We start from the raw sequence: 16794 nt of genomic DNA on the forward strand, positions 1-16794 counted from the left end.
AATCCATATGACCTGTTTCCTCTTTCTTAGAAATGGTAATTGCTAAGGCCGAAAAGGAGAGAATTTTGGATATTGTAGTGATTCTTTCCATTTCCCTTGTTTGTTTATCTTTGTTTTTTTCCCAAGGGAAGTAGTTGAACTGCAAATTTAACCTTTTCTTTTTCTAGCAAACTCTTATTCTAGCACTGATGTACATTTTCTCTTACTTAGAAAAAAGTTAATTGTTACATCATTGCAGTTTTGATTTGTCTTGCCTGCCTTTCCTCGGTTTCATTTTTGGTGTTGATTCCTTAGATATGATCAGGACAGTTGTCTATGTATACTGGTTTGAAATGAATGCAGATATCCAGGATTCTTAGTTCTGGGTCTTATTGAAAGGCTGAAGGAAAAGCATCTTAAACATTATGTTGGAGCATTTTAAAACTTTACAACTGATACATAAACTTGGCTTTACCGTCATGTCTTTGAAAACATGTAGTTTAAACATTTAAAATAGAATAAAACCCACGGAATGTAATAGATCCCATGGATTATACTGAAAAGAAAAGGTCAATGAATTTGGTACAACTAGAAGACATTTCCATCATAAAAACTTGGAAGGAAAAAATGTCCTGTGTCTTCTTGGCTTAAAATGAGTATGTAGGAAATGCCTGTCTTCTTACAAGTTATACATAAGTCTGTATTTGCATGTCCTATTAATTGCTTTAATAAAATTAGATTTCGGTCTCATAAAGAAATTGTCAAAGTAAAGTGTGATTCAGAATTAGAAGGAAAAGACTTATTTATTGAATTATTTTCCTTAGATCATTTTATTTAGGACTAAAATAGAAAAATTGCTCCATCCAGCAAACATAAATACAAGTGAGAATAAAATTTAGCATATGTAACAATAATAGCTAAACTCAGTGTTGCATATTTATGTTTCATCTTTTGTTTTAATTTTTCATTACATGGGTAATGTGTTTTTATTTCCTACTTGCTAAAGCAATCTTCTTTTCCACTAATAAGTAATGTTTTGTGTTCTCTTCACTATCATTATTATTGATTAGAAATCTGCAGTTTCTCAAACAAGTACACACAAGTCCAATCATCCTTGATGAACTGCCCTTGACTTCAACAGTACTGCTGATTTAAGGATTCAAGAGTGGCCTGAAATTATTCCTGCCTTAATTTAGCAAATGCAATTTGGTGCCTCTGCTTTTGAAATTGCTAAACTAATTATTGCTCTTCTTGTCTGTATATTTTGTTTCCTCTATCAGCCAATACCACTCCTGAAACAGAAGATGAATCATTCCATCACAATGTCACAGGAACAGATTGCCAGTCTTTTAGCTAATGCTTTCTTCTGCACATTTCCACGGCGAAATGCTAAGATGAAATCCGAGTATTCTAGCTACCCAGACATTAACTTCAATCGGTATGTTTTCAGAGAACACCTCCTGAAAAGTGAAATAGAGAAGGGTGGAAGGAACTAATATTTGTCCAGTGATTTGCCATAGGCCAAACATTTTATGTCCAATTATCTAATCTTTATAATGCAGTGGGTTAAGTGGTATTTTTGCCATTTTGCAGGCAAGATAATTAAAATTCAATGAAAATCTTTGTTATTATATGGTTACTCTCCATTATTAACACTAAGAAGGAGTGGGGAAACAATGAGAAATAATGTCATCTGTGTAAGAGAATTTATTTAAAATCCCAGCAAGAGGTATCCATTTTATACCATATTTTCTTTGATTGTGTAAATACCAGTTGTGAGGAAATGTTGTTAACCTAATTTTGAGTCAGTATGTTAAGCTAAGTTTAAGAGAATAGTATTTAGTCATCTAGTTCAAAAATACAGTGAGCAATTACAGTATTCTCCACAGTTTGTTAAGTGCCTTGAGGGTTACAAGAGAAGGGATGAACCAGTTTCTGACTTCTGTGCCTTTCTCTCATCCACAAGGCCTTTATTCCTTCTTCAAGCATCGGTTTGTGTATCATTGCTTCTGATAGCTCTGATCCTGCCAGGATAGGTTTGCTACTCCTCAGGGTTCCTATGAAGGTCTGTATGTACCTCTGTTATATAGAGGAGAGGTATACAGCATGCATTATGATACTTTATTAGAAAAGGATATAGTTTAATAAAGGAAGCCTTTCTTGAAGAAATAACTTTTGAACTAAGTATGAAGGGGTGAGTAGGAGTTTTTGCCAAGGAGAAAAGGAGAGATGATTACATTCTGGGTAGGGGGTACAGCACGTACAAAAAGTACTGTGGTAAAAAAGCACATGACATCCCCAGGGACTGAAAGAAGACCAGTACAGCTGTAGCACAGAGAGAGAGGATAAGTTGCAGAAGGAGATGGGCGCCAGTAGGCAATCCTACTGTGCCTAGTAGGCCTTCTTCCACCCCACCCCCCACCCGCCCCCTGCCCCAGTAGGCCTTCTAAGGCGACAGGAAGTCTTTAAAGGATTTGGTACGGGAGGAGGGGGAAGCTGATGTATTTGATCAAATCTGCATTTTCAGAAGTTTATTCTGACTACAATGTGGGTACTGAGTAGAGAGGGGCCATAGTACAATGAGTTTACCCAGTTGGGGAGGCTATTGCAATACACCAGGAAGGAGAGGATGATAGCTGGGAACATGTAGTGGTTGGGGTGGAGGTGCGACATTTGAAGGGCAAGTCAGTGTGATGGTGACAGACTTGTTCAGTGAGTGGGTGAAAGGAGGCCTCCAGGGTACTTCTTAGGTTTGTACATCCAGGCATGTGCCTTTAGTATTCTCTGCTTTTCCTACTGTACCACCTACCCTACTTTGTTATAATTGCTTATTTCATCCTTCCAGTGGGGATAGGGATTTTTTTTTTTTTTTTTGAGAAAGCGAGAGCTGGGGGAGGGGCAGAGGGAGAGAGAGAATCTCAAGCAGACTCCACCCTGAGTGTGAAGCCTGAAGTGGTGCCTGGATCTCACAACACTGAGATCATGACCTGAGCTGAAATCAAGAGTTGGACATTTAACTGACTGAGCCACCCAGGCGCCCCCATCAGTGGGGACAAGGATCTTATCTTTCATTAAATTCCATGCATTGTAGGCCCTCAATAAATCCACATTGAGTGAATGAAAATAAATTTTACAGATGAAACATTTGAGAAATTGATTAGTGGCAGAAGGCTAAGACTAAAACTAGTTCTTAGTCTGCTGTTTTTTATTTTTCAAACTGCACCTTATCCTTAGCAATTAGGAAATGTTTTATTTTTAAACTACATATAATTCAAGTTTTTGCCTTTGATTTCTTTATTATTTGGGATAGGATTGAGAGAAAACAAAGAGCATTGGTATCAGCAATTGTAATTGTGTAAAGAACCTGTTTATTAACCATAATTTTTTGGCTTATTTGAGAAATTATTAAAGAATTTTTTTATACTCATATTTAAGGGCTATGCATTTCTTGCAGGTTTTCTTTTTTAATATAGAAAAGGAAATGGTCAAATTTTATATGTAAGTAAACAGTGGAAATTTAATTTTGTAGAAATATAATTATCTGTTTCCATGAAGAGTATTAGTTATATTAATACTAAGGATCTCCATAGAGTAAATAGTCTTTCTGTTTATTTGGAATAAATGTTTGATCAGCTCCAGGATCACCAGGGATACTGTAAATTTTAAAATTTCTATCCAGAATTCTCAAGACAGTCCCATGGCTCTTTGTTTTTCTGGTTTGGGGTTTTGGTAAGCACTAGCTCTAATTAATAATGCTTTAGAATTAGTGTTTCCATGGCCACTTACAGTTTGTTTCCATGGGGTGAGTAGTCAGTCAGTGCATGTATCTTGATGGTCCCTCAGATAAACCTTTGATGTCTTAGTTACAAGCTTTCTCACACTGATTCTTGACTTAATTATAGACCTCTTAAATTTATTTTTTAGATAAGAACTATGCATTCTCTTACTAAGTTAAAGTTGTATCAGAGAGCCTCTTTTCCAAAAAAGTTATTTTTAAAACTGTTAGGGATATTTACAAACATACTAAAAAATAAAACAGTATTATGAACCCATGTTTATCCAACTTCAGTACTTACCAGAATTTTTTATTTTGCTCTGTTTTCACCTGTCCAACCCCACTTTTTTTTTTTTTTAATTTTAAAGCAAATTGCAGAGGTTAAGTTTCACCCATGAAGAATTCAGTATTTAGGGGCGCCTGGCTGGCACAGTTGGTAGAGCATGCTGCTGTTGATCTTGGGATGGTGAGTTTCAGCCCCATGTTGGGTGTAGAGTTTACTTAAAGAAAAAAAAGAATTCAGTATTTAAACTCTTCACAAATCACATTAGTCTGATATCTTGGTTAAATGTTAATAGCCCTTTTCTCAGAAATGCTTAAAGCTGTCTGTGGATAACTACAAATATACATTCCTCAGCAGTTAAAACAAGAGAAAACACAGAAAGGGAGCAGAAGATTAAGCATGATTAGAATTAGCAATTGTAGGAGTGCCTGGGTGGCTCAGTTGGTTGAGCTTGAGCGTCTGACTCTTGAGTTCGGCTCAGGTTGTGATCTCAGGGTCCTGGGATCAAGCCCCCATGCCTGACCCCACACTCAGCGTAGAGTCTGCTTATCCCTCTCCCTCTGCTCCTCCCCCTCCTCTCTCATTCTCAAATAAATAAATAAAATCTTAAAAAAAAAAGAATTAGCAATTGTATGTAGAATATGACCTCAATTATGTTAAAATATCTGTATTTGTTAATACACCTCTATGTTCACGTTGGTACGTGTATGAGCATGGAAAATGAACTGACAAGAAAGTGAATAAAAGTATGATTACCATTTAATGCTTTTATTTCATCCTTTTCTATATTTTTGAAATTGTTTATAACAAGCATATATTACTTTTATAATCAGAAGAAAAATAGTTACAAGTCAGTCATCAGAAGTGGAGCAGAAGACAAAGTTAATAAAAAGAGTGGATGATTTTTGTAATTTGATTTTGAGGTTGGAATCCCACAGATTTTTTGAGCCTTTCTTAAATAGCTAGCTTCTTCCTTCCTAACTATAGCCCCATAGACACAGTATCATAACCTCCCTTTCCCCGTCACTGTCCATTCAGCATGTAAGAGAAACAAGTCCACAGGGTCCTCTAAGGGCTAGGCCCCCGCTACACTGATAGCATTCTTTCTCGATAATAAAATAGGCCTCAGGTTTGGAATGGCTGACAGGTAGAAGTCAAGAAGTCTTGGGAAGCTTTGGCTTTTGTGACTTCCCATTTCCTGCCATAATTACCAGGATTTTTATCAATTTTAAGACATGTTAATTTTATTTTATTTTTAAGATTTTATTATTTGAGAGAGTGAGCGAGCAAAAGAGAGAGCACAAGCAGGGGGAGCAGCAGAAGGAGAAAGAGAAGAGACTCCCCGCTGAGCAGGGAGCCTGATGTAGGGCTCGATCCTAGGATCCTGGATCATGACCTGAGCCGAAGGCAGATGCTTAGCCAGCTGAGCCACCCAGGCGCCCCACATGTGTTCATTTTAAAGCATCATTGTTTTCCAGTTAAACTTCTGACAGGGGAATGATGGAACTTCTTTGCGAAGGCATGTTTATCTTTTTCATTGTGCATGGTCATTTATCCTGAAGTCTGAGCTGGTTGGCTCTGAGTGTTAGCATGTTAGGTTTGACAGGAAAAGAGACTGAGCTATTTTTCTTAATGAAGGGAATATGGGGGCGCCTGGGTGGCTCAGTCATTAAGCGTATGCCTTCGGCTCAGGTAATGATCCCAGGGTCCTGGGGTCAAGCCCCGCATCATGCTCCCTGCTCCATGGGAAGCCTGCTTCTACCTTTCCCACTCCCCCTGCTTGTGTTCCCTCTCTTGCTGTGTCTCTCTCTGTCAAAAAAAAAAATGAAGGGAATATGGATTTGAACAATATAAGCATTTTATGTAAATGAGTGTTGATTTCTTTGCTGGCCATGAGAATTTTTTTTTCATGAGAATAATTTTTTTTTTTAAAGATTTTATTTATTCATTTGCAAGAGAGACAGAGAGAGCACAAGCAGGGGGAGAGGCAGAGGGAGAGGGAGAAGCAGACTCCCCGTTGAGCAGGGAGCCCGATGCGGGACTCGATCCCAGGACCCTGGGATCACGACCTGAACCGAAGGCGCTTAACCATCTGAGCCACCCAGGCGCCCTCATGAGAATAATTCTTAATAACAATATCTAATATTTATTAAGTACTTGCTATGTATCAATCACCATGCTGTTATTTTTTTTACCTAATATATCAAACTTATAAATTAGGTTTTTGTTTTTTTTTTCATTTTTCAGATAAGGAGATGGAGGCTTAGAGAGGGTAGGTTACTTCACTGAGTTAGCTGGTATATAATTGGGATTCAAACTCAGGATAAAGTTAACCTCTAGAAGCTGTGTCCCTTAACCATTCTGCTATTTGGCCTCTCTTTGAATAATTATTCAGTTTAATTAGATTAATACTTCTTACATCATAGCTAATCAGAAACTATAACTATCCTTAGAAATAATTCTTGATCTGTAAGATGAATCAAAGTCATTCATCAGTCCAGAGTGACCATGAGGGATTTAAACTCATAGTATCCCAATAGCATTTTCACCAAGTGAGAGTTTAATCTATTGAAGATTTGAATACAGGCATATTCCTGTCTTCTGGTTGATGGATATTCTTTTGGTCACCAGAATGTTGAAAATTAATTAAGGGCAGGTAAAGCCTGTGGTAGTCTCCACAATTGTTTTAGGGAATCCTAGCAGCCGGGATGTCAGCAGTTGGCTGCACTGAGATCGTATTTGTTTAATAAGCCTAAACTAGCAAAAAAACCAGGATCATGACTATACATGATCATTGATGCTGTCTGTTGACAGCTTACTTTGATTCTATCTACGGTAGTTCCTAGGTAGGGAAACTTCTATACTAATAGGTTTAGTGAGAGTAAATGACTTGTCAGCAGAACTGGGACTTGGACACTGTCTTCTGTTCAGACTCCATGCTCTTTCATTATGTCTCACTTCCTCTTGAGCAAAATGAGCGTGCTCCAGAAATGGAAAACAACCAAAAGTTTCCCTTTTTCATGTGACTTATGAAAGATCAAGTACCTAATTTGATGAGCCATTTGGTAAGCTGATTATGGAGCATTTTGTTGTGGTGGTGTTTTCTTTTTTGCCTAGTTGCTATTTATGATTATAGTTTCTGGCAGTTGTGTGTGTGTGAGTGTAGTTAGCCTCAAAAGGGCTATGGCTAGCTAGTTGATTGAATAAGAAAAGTGGCTAAGAGTATGTGGTGGGAGGCTGCTGTCAATAAATTGAATAAGTCTTCCTGTTTTTATTTATTGTTGTGTTCTTCCAGCTCTGCTTAGTTATGTTAAATATCCCTGACCTTTTCCCCTGCTTGCCTTTCAGGGCCTAAACATTCATATAAAGGCTTCCAATGTGATTAGCATTGATGCTTCTGAGATTGCTTAGAAACTGATGGTCAGAGATTAATTGTGGGTTGTAGCAGTGGTCAGCCCAGGAGGCTTTTACATCTGCCTCTTCCCAGGATTGAAAGTGCTGTTGGGGCCATATGGCAGATTGCTTCACAGAAAAGCCAAGAATGACTTTGTGGCTAGGTTCCAGCTTATCATTTGCATCCATTTTAAAGTGGAGGTTATAGTGCTTTGAGTTTGATTTACTGTGTACTAATGCGATTAATCCTTAACTTGAAATCACATGAGGGTGTGTTTGTGTGTGTGGCTAGAATTCAATTCCAGTAATGTTATCAATATTCTATTCAGGGAAAGATTTTATTAAACTATGATTTTCTTTATATGTATGGAAAGAAAAACACTAGTTAATAAGTATCTGACCCTTGATTGACTTATTTCATTGAAAATAAAAAGTTTTGTTTAGAACAAGAGTGGGGTTGCCTAACTGGCTTTTTCTGTTTGCTTTTTTTAATACTCTCTAATATTCAGTTAAATGCCAAAATGTCCTTCCTACATGCAAAGGGGTTATTGTGGTCTGGTTTATGTGCATGGTCATCTGCATACCTGCTGACTCAAAATACGCCTTCAAATATACACACCCAGGACTTGAAAACCTAAATTAAAAAAAAAAATTGTTGAAAAGTTAAAAAATCTGATGGTGCTTGATTATTATAAGAAGGTCTCATTCTCTTGGAGTCTCTATTTCTCTGGGTGCTTTTCTCTGTGTGTATTTCTGTCTCTCTTCCTTCCCTCTGTCTCCAGCCTCATCTCGTTAGTCTCTTCCTCTCTGCCTTCCCAGCCTCATCTTTTTGACTCCCTCCTTTCTCGAGCTCATTTCTCAGGCTCTTTGTCTTCCTCCTCCCCCTAGATGCTGTCTCTCAGATACTACATCACTCTTGTGATTTTTCACTCATGTTGTTTGCCTGTGTTTTTATGTTATTTTTCACTTGCTTTCATACCAGGATAATTCATTTTATTTGGGTGGCTACGCATAGTAATTTCAGACTTCACTGTTGTGGAATTTTAGACTTCATGCAAGGGATTTAAACCTGCTTCATCTTCCCTGACTTTCTACCTCCTTCTTGTCTCTTATTCCTACCACCTCACATGCACTTCCTGCTCTATCAGGAAGATGGGAAAGCATATTTGGCTACATAGTGATTTGAAATTAGCCTTAGAGCGACAAATAAACAATACATTGAGATTCTGCCTGACTTTGTACCAATAAGGTTAGGATCTACAAGATAAACAGTGGATGCTCATTTGTAGTAGGTGATAATAACTGCCATATAATCTTCCAGGAAAGTCAGTATTGCTAGGGTAATAAATCTATAGTCCCAAGAGGCTTTTAGGCTTACAAATTTGTCATCGTGGTTATGAAATATGTGGACTTCAATATGATTTTACAAACAACTGACCACAAATAGAAGCTACGGACACTTTTTATGTTTGGGGGAATTATTTCTCAAGGATAACAACCATTTTTTTCCTTACTACATAGCAGTTCTGTGGAAGAGGAACTTTAATTGAATAATGTAGTACATCAGTTCATCTCTAAGAAAAGGTGATGGCTGCCTTTATATTCATAGTTTCCCTCTACTAAATAGTAAACCTAGAAAGGGATTTTGCAATGGTTCCCCAGATATTCATTTAGTAAATCACATTTATTTGATACTGGATGTTTAATTAAACTGCCAAGTGGCTTCTTCATTTTGACTGTCATTTTGATTTGAATCAACTGTCCTGGTTGACATATTGCAGAAGAAACCAAGCTGAAACCTGCTCTCTCAAAGATCTTTCTTTCAGCAGGCAGCGGGATTTTAAGAGTATTTGTAATAAACATTTTAGAAAAATAAGTTCTTTTAGATGAGTAAAAATTATTCAGGGACTCTTTTTTGAGAGAGAAAGAGAGAGGTAGAAGGGGGGGAGAGGGAGAGAGAGAATCTTAAGCAGACTCCATGCCCATCGCAGAGCCAACTCAGGGCTTGATGTCACAACCCTGAGATCATGACCTGAGCTGAAATCAGGAGTTGGACACTTTTAACCAACCAAGCCACCCAGGCGCCCCCATACGGGCACTCTTAAACTGTTTTTAAAAATCAGTTCAATTTTATTTTATTTATTTATTTTTTAAATCAGTTCAATTTTAAATTTAGTTAAAATACTTTCCTGACATTAGTATTCTTTTCAGGAAATAAGTATTCACATAAATTGTTTTCTCAGAAATTGACCCTGAACATAGAATTTCAGATCACTGAAAACAGGATCATTTGAAATCTACATTTCCTTCCCTTTTCCTAATTCATTTCAGTTCTCAATAGGATTTTCTCATGAAATTAACTTTTCCCTCTCTGCATAGTTACATAAGCTTGCTTTTCTAATCATGAAAAATTTTACCCATTTCGGTATTTACTAAAGTGAACTTTTACTTAAATGGTTTCTGGTTGTAAAGCCAGAGTATATGACCAAAGACAGATAAATAATACCTCATCATTTATAGCTGCAGAATTTCTTTATAATTTTTAAATGCCTTTGGAAAGCTAGATTTTGTGCCAAAAGCATGCTTTTGTGTTTGAAATCCTTCAGCAAACTCCTTATTCAGGTCATATGCTTCCAAAGCCCTGCTTTTCTTTCCTCAGGATAAATTGCATTATGTGTTACCATTAACAATGCCACGTCATTTCGAAGAAGACTAAATTAAGTAGTGCAAGTCCAGGTTGCTGGAAACTAGATGAGTAAGCGTTGTTTTGGTTACTGTGCAAAGGGTATATCTGTTTAATTACCAAAGATTGGTCAGTCCCCAAATACCTTGTCATACCTGCTTGTCATTGTCATAACCACCCACTGCCCTCCCTCCCCCAACATAATCGTGTGGATTTTTTTTCAGATACCATTTTTGTTCAGTCATTTAACTACCTAGTAATATTATGAATTATTTGTATTTGCCATTGGGAAAATGATTGGGCATTAACTCACTGGCCTAATTGACTTTGGGGGGCCAGATGGCGCCTTCTCCCTGGAGGAACATAGATGGTACAAACACTGTTGTTAGAGAGTGCCATCTGACTCGAACAACTTTTAAGAAGCCTGGTTCTAGTTGGTTTTAGTCCTCCCTAGATGCTGTTTAAATCTGGTTTTCCAGTTCTCTGTCATTATAGAATTGCCTTCCTTTACTTGGTAGCAATATATTTAGTTATTTGTGAGTCATTAAGGCATTTTAAATCACCCTTTTTTATTTTATTTTTGGTCTTTTTCAGGTTGTTTGAAGGACGTTCATCAAGGAAACCAGAGAAGCTTAAAACACTCTTCTGCTACTTTAGAAGAGTCACAGAGAAAAGTAAATTCCTTTCATTCTTATATTAATTTTTATCACTGATGCGGACAGTTCAGATCAAGTGGCAGGTCAGAAACATTTTCTGTTCAAAGTACATCTTCCTGCCCAAACCAAATAATTCAGCATTATAATCTAGATTTTATGCATATTATATACATTAAATGTGTGCAATGAATATGTGTGAGTTTTATATACTCTGAAATTGGACCAGCAGAACGTATTTTAATAGGTTTTCATGAATGAAAAGCAGTAAATTAATACTTTGAAAAGAGAGTATATAGACCAGGAAATACATTTTGGGTGTTCTTATTTAGAGAAGCATTGATTATTAACAATTAGTGTATTTGCAGAGGACAGCTGATTTGTTGCCTTCCTACTCATCCCTCTCTTTTGTGGCCCCTTTACATACTTTTAGAGTTCTTATAAAACAGTGTTATACTTAGTGTTTATATGTTTGTCTTTTTCTGTTGGACCTTGACCATCTTGTTTTCCCAGAGACTAATCATAACATGTGAGGCAGTGGTGATAAATATCTTAACCAGTGCTGGAAGTTACTAGCTAATAATAGATCGGTATTGCTACTCTTACCCTAGGAGCTGGGTGACCACAGACAAGTTTCTTAACACCTCTAAGCCTCAGTTTCCTCATCAGTAAAATAAAAGAATAATGATCAGTTACCTCATAGGATAGTTTTAAGTATGAAGTGCGAAGTTACATGATTAATAAATGTTAGCTATTTCCAATAGATGGCCTTTCCTATAAGTCGATTATAAGGGAAACCAGAACATCTTAAAGTTTGCTTTTGCTAACTGGAGCAGGTCAACTCCGGTCAAGTGAAATGAGTTCTTTTCATTTCTGGTCATTCAGGTTGTCAGTTGACTCATTTAAAGATCAATTTTCTCATATTCTTCCTTTAGTATATAATTTCACATTATAGTACTTGGCATTTTTTTCTTTTTGAAGGTATTGCTATTAAACATTGTTTAGAGTTTCAGAAAGGAATCAATTATCAGAATGTTGATATTTAAGAGAAAAATCATGCTTCTTTGATAGAAGGTTATTTCTTAGCTTATTTATTTTTAATTTTGATCTCTATACTGAATGAAATAATAAAGGAAATGAAGACTCATTTGGGTTTATGAGACATAAAGTCAAATTTGAATTTGTAATAATTTGTTGGAAAGATTAGTACATTTTTTGCTATTCTAAATTTGCTTTGCTAAATAGAATGAATTCCGTTATTATACCTAAGTAATTCAGAGTTTACCTTTCTGTCCTTGGAGTCAAATCATGTATGTCTTCTCTAAAAGCTAACTTGTCCAAGTTTTAGGATTTTATTTGCTTTGAGGAAAAATGCTAATATTTTGTTTTTTCAACTAGAAACTTATAAACCATCATAAGTATTAGGAATTAGGCTGAAAAAGATAAATTATAACTAGACATTTTATTTTCTGACTTTTTCATTGTACATGGTAATTTAGTTTTTTGTGAAATATAGTGACACGTGTTATAAGTTTTTAGGATGTAAAGCTACAGGCTTAAGGAGGAAACACTCAGTGGAACAAAAGAGGTTTGCAAGTTAATGATTAATTTATATAGAAGGTCTGAAGTCTACTTAAAAGAAACTACAGAAACCTATTTAAACAATATTTCATCAAATCTAGGACATTATAAATGGTAAAAAGTGTCATTATGTTATGTACCACTAAGAAGGAAAAAACACTCAGGATGGGGAGTCATAGGAGACCTCTTTTACAGAGCTGATTCACCAAAGGTGTGCCTTCAGTCTAAGGATAGATGAAAAATTAACCTGTGCAAAAAAGGGACAACAAAGAAACTAGAAGTGTCAACATGACACTGGCTAGAGAAGAAACAAAAAAATCTCCCCTGAGAATTTGAACCACAAGCTTCAAGTTTGAGTATGAAGTCATATTATCAGTGTGATCCACAAAAGCCTGCGACAGTGGATTTAATTCACACTGATCTCGGGTTGGTGGTGTTCCCAGATGACCAAAGAAGCAGATACACATCTCTGGAAAAATTCGACTTTAATCTAGACCAGTGGCTATGGCTAGATACCTTCCAGTATGAAAAGATATATCCCAGTTTCAGAAGTTAATATGCCTTTTAGAATTGATAAAATATAATTCCATCAAGACTAACTTTTCAGTGTTGTCAATGTCTATATTTTATATTTTTAATGAGGATCTTGAGGTTGAAAGATTTTCAAGTGCTTTCTGAATTATTTTCAGTATGGTTTTAGATAAAGTGTCTCATAGATGGAGTATTTAAAAATTGACAATTCATATGTAGTGTATATTGTGATTTTATTAAGAGAAATACTTGATTAACCAAAATAACCTATTCTAGCATAAAAGTTACCTTTTTATGGAAGAAAGGCAATAAGAATGCTAAGTATTTTTAATTATATCTACAGAGCCATGTTCTGCCTTTTTTCTGGCTTTGCTAGTGATATTCATTTATGAATTTCTCTTGGGATCTGCTAGTATATCTGTGAAGGACATTTAATATTCTTATCTGCTAAGTTGCTGAATAATGATACTGACATTAATTTCTTATTAATAGAATTGCTTCTCTGGTGTTTGAATTATTTGATCTCTTGTGAGTTTTAAATATGTTATCCATTTGCCTTAGAGAAATTTCTGAAGGAAATCTTAAGACTATTTTATAACCCATATTAACAAAAGTCACCCATTAATGTTCTACTGTAACAATTCCATATGATTTTTGAGTTGTTACTGTTTTGACTAAGAGCAGAGAAATGTGGGAATCATCCAGAGGAATGAAATGATTGTCAAGCTTTTATTGGGACTCTACCACCATTATCACTAATAGTTCCTGACATATCTCTCTTTGCTTGAGAGCTTTTCTCTTTCTTGGCTTCCTTTTCTTTTTAACAGAAGAAAACAGAAGTGGCCTGGCCTTTTTAGTTTGTTCTTTGATTTGAATCAAACAAATTACTTTTGGCCTACTGATTTATTTGTTGCTTTTGCCACTAGTTAGAAAAAAAAAAGTAAACCTAACAAAAAAGGATCGCATTCCTCTAAAATATACTGTGTTTTGATCCCCTCATATCTATTCCTCCTTAAAAACTATGTCATCTTTCTTCTCTAACCTCTTAGAACACAGTAATTCCTCCTTCTAGCTAAGGTGCCTTTTAAGTAGAGCAATTGCATATCATCTAAGCCCTGGATTTAGCTTTGTCAACTCCAAAGGCATGCCAACATTTTTCTTTTTTAATCACAGACCTTTTATTTTATTATAAAATGCATAAATGTGTATACATTCACCAGCCTTTAGATGTAAGATTAAGTCCTTTCTTTGAGGTGTCTGCAGATTAAAATTCAGTTTTGTCTTTATTGTGTAAGCTACGCTTATTAACGCATCTTTTTTTTTCAGTGATTTTTTACAAATGTATTCAGTTTAGAAAACTTTACCAGTGGGTACCATTGTGCTGTTTGTATAGTTTTGTGTTTTAGTGAGGGATTACTATTTTATAGAAAGAGTTCCTACTGTAAGGATAATATTATTTTAAATCAGTCTTCTATTGTATTCTAACCCTAAGCTTCGTATTTTTCCAGTTAGTTTTATAACCATTGTTAGATCCATTATTTTACTGAATGTATATAATCTTTCCAAATCAAAACTTCTTTTGGGTGTGTTTTTCTTTTATTGCTTTTGTAGAACCTACTGGCTTGGTGACATTTACAAGACAGAGTCTTGAAGATTTTCCAGAGTGGGAAAGGTAATAATAATAAAAATAATCTGGGAATCTTAGAATTATAAGGGCTCTTTTACCGGGATAGGATTCTATTTTGCAACTCCTAGAAAGATGGTTTCCCAACCTCTTAGTTACCCTAGTGCTAGGCAGTTTCCTATAAATGATCCATTGATAGCTCTCATTGTTGGAAAGGTCATGCTATCTGAATCAAAGGCCATAAGCCTGTGATTTCTACTCTTTGCCTTAGTCTTTTTTTTCTGAAGCAAAGTCCTACTTAGGAGTTTTGTGTGGGAAGACACTAATATCAACTAGAACACCAGTATTTATTTTTTTAAAAGATTTTATTTATTGATTTGGGGGAGAGAGTGAGAGAGAGAGAGCACAAGCAGGGGGGAGCAGCAGTCAGAGGGAGAGGGAGAAGCCGACTCTCCGCTGAGCAGGGAGCCCAATGTGGGGCTCCATCCAGGGACTCTGCAGTCATGACCTGAGCTTAAAGCAGATGCTTAACCTACTGAGCCACCCAGGCACCCCTAGAACACCAATATTTAATACTAATCCTTACCCTTTCTTTTGGTTACTATATTTGTATTTTTTGGCTTTTCGTTCTGGAGGACGAGATGGGGGTAATTTCTTTGTTAAAATAAAATGTAAATAGTAGTTACCTAGAATTTGTCTGAATAATAAGAATTTTGAAGTTTGGCTGTTCACATGTACTATGGGCAGATTTTGTGAAAGTTGCTAATTTACTGTATTTTTTTCCTTATTATTTATCTGCAAATAACTGAGAATAATAACCAATCTGAGTTTATTCAGATTTGTAGGTTCCTTTGTGCCCTGAACTAGTTAATATATTTCCTAATCTAGAGCAGATCCCAAAGCACTTAAAGAAGAGTAGATCAACTTTTTAGATCAAACATGAAGACATGATCAAACATACTAAATGCGTATTTTGCGTATGCATTTATGTTAACTCTCATTTTCACTTTCTCATAATTTTTATCATAGTTTGTAATTGTTTCCTTTGGAATTAGTGATAAAAGGGACTCATTTTTAAGGAAGTTAACTGAGGAAACACATCTACTTAAGTGGCTTTCCTGTGGTGTTTCTTATCCATCAAAGATGTTTATTTGTGAGGTGAAAGGAGAACAGACTTACTTTAGGAGGCTGACTGCATGGCTGAGATGATTATTAGTAGAGGGAAGTGGGTAAAATATTAAACAAATGGAAGATAAAAACAAAAACAAAATAGAGCCGAAAAGGAAGAGAACATATATAGCATTTTGAAGTCTTGGCATATTAGAGATGAAAGGGACCCCAGAAAATCATCTCACCCAGCTGTCTACTAAAAATATCAATCAGCTCTGTAGTATCTGTGACAGATGACAGCTTCAATGATGGGAAATGCACTGTTTCACCTCAGTGTATCCCGTTGTTGGCTGCTCATGTTATTATCTAATACTTTCATTCGGTAAGAAACTCTGTATTCCAAAGAATCTCCCTGCCTCTTCCATTCCTGGTTCTTCCTTCTGGTGGTACAATAAATGAATCTAATTTTCTTTAACATTCAGTCTTCTTCATGTATCATGCTTTCTTGACCCACCCCCACCTCTAACAGTGCACACAGATACATACTAAATTTACTCATTTCTTCTGTTTTGCATATAATATGGATTCTAAACCCTTTATTTTTGTTCTTGATAGACTCCATGCCATTGGTCCCTCTTAAAATATGGTATCTACAACTAAAAGTAAGTCTGCTCTTATCTGTCCAGACCAGAATACAGATTGGTTTTCTTAGCTTTTCTATTAGTATCTGATAGGAAGTCAGATGTTTTGTTCATCCCACTTTGGTGTAGATTTTATAGATCATGCCGAGGGCTTGTTTTTAATTCAGCTGCAGATCTCTACTCTGCATCTGACATTAATTTGGCACTAACATGAAAGGACATCCGTTGGTACATTACCATCTGAGAGAGAAGGGACAGGTCAAAATGCCAAGATTGGCAAGGCTGCTGTGTCAGTGAGATAACTTTGCCTCTAAGTAAGATCGAGATATTCCCCTTAACTTTCATAGGCACAATTCAACTTGATAACTTTTCAAACTTTTTTTGTCTCATTGACCTCTTTTTGTTTTAGCTGCTTCGTAAGTAAGTTGCAGAATGTAATTAATCAATCTCCCAGACTCCACAGAACCAGAAACATGTATTCATTTAAAGAGGAAGGATAAAGAAGAGATGAGGATTGTTAGTGTTCCCAGGAGTAAGGAGC

At 36.0% G+C, this 16794-nt stretch overlaps 1 protein-coding gene across 4 annotated transcripts in view; it reads left to right on the top strand.

Annotated features, from left to right (window-relative positions):
* The window catches only part of PARG (poly(ADP-ribose) glycohydrolase), a 124758-nt gene that overhangs the window by 60551 nt on the left and 47413 nt on the right, over positions 1 to 16794 (top strand). For all 4 annotated transcript variants that reach the window (XM_028098896.2, XM_028098895.2, XM_028098894.2 and 1 more), the window contains exons 9-11: positions 1260 to 1417; positions 10708 to 10787; positions 14490 to 14550. In XM_028098896.2, coding sequence (XP_027954697.2) covers positions 1260 to 1417; positions 10708 to 10787; positions 14490 to 14550 — 299 coding nt within the window. The remainder of the gene's footprint in view (positions 1 to 1259; positions 1418 to 10707; positions 10788 to 14489; positions 14551 to 16794) is intronic.

The sequence above is a fragment of the Eumetopias jubatus genome, unplaced genomic scaffold (genome assembly GCF_037043125.1).
Source record: "Eumetopias jubatus isolate StellerSeaLion01/CBP00866 unplaced genomic scaffold, mEumJub1_p1.0 scaffold_17, whole genome shotgun sequence".
In the NCBI taxonomy this organism is placed as follows: Eukaryota; Metazoa; Chordata; class Mammalia; order Carnivora; family Otariidae; genus Eumetopias; species Eumetopias jubatus.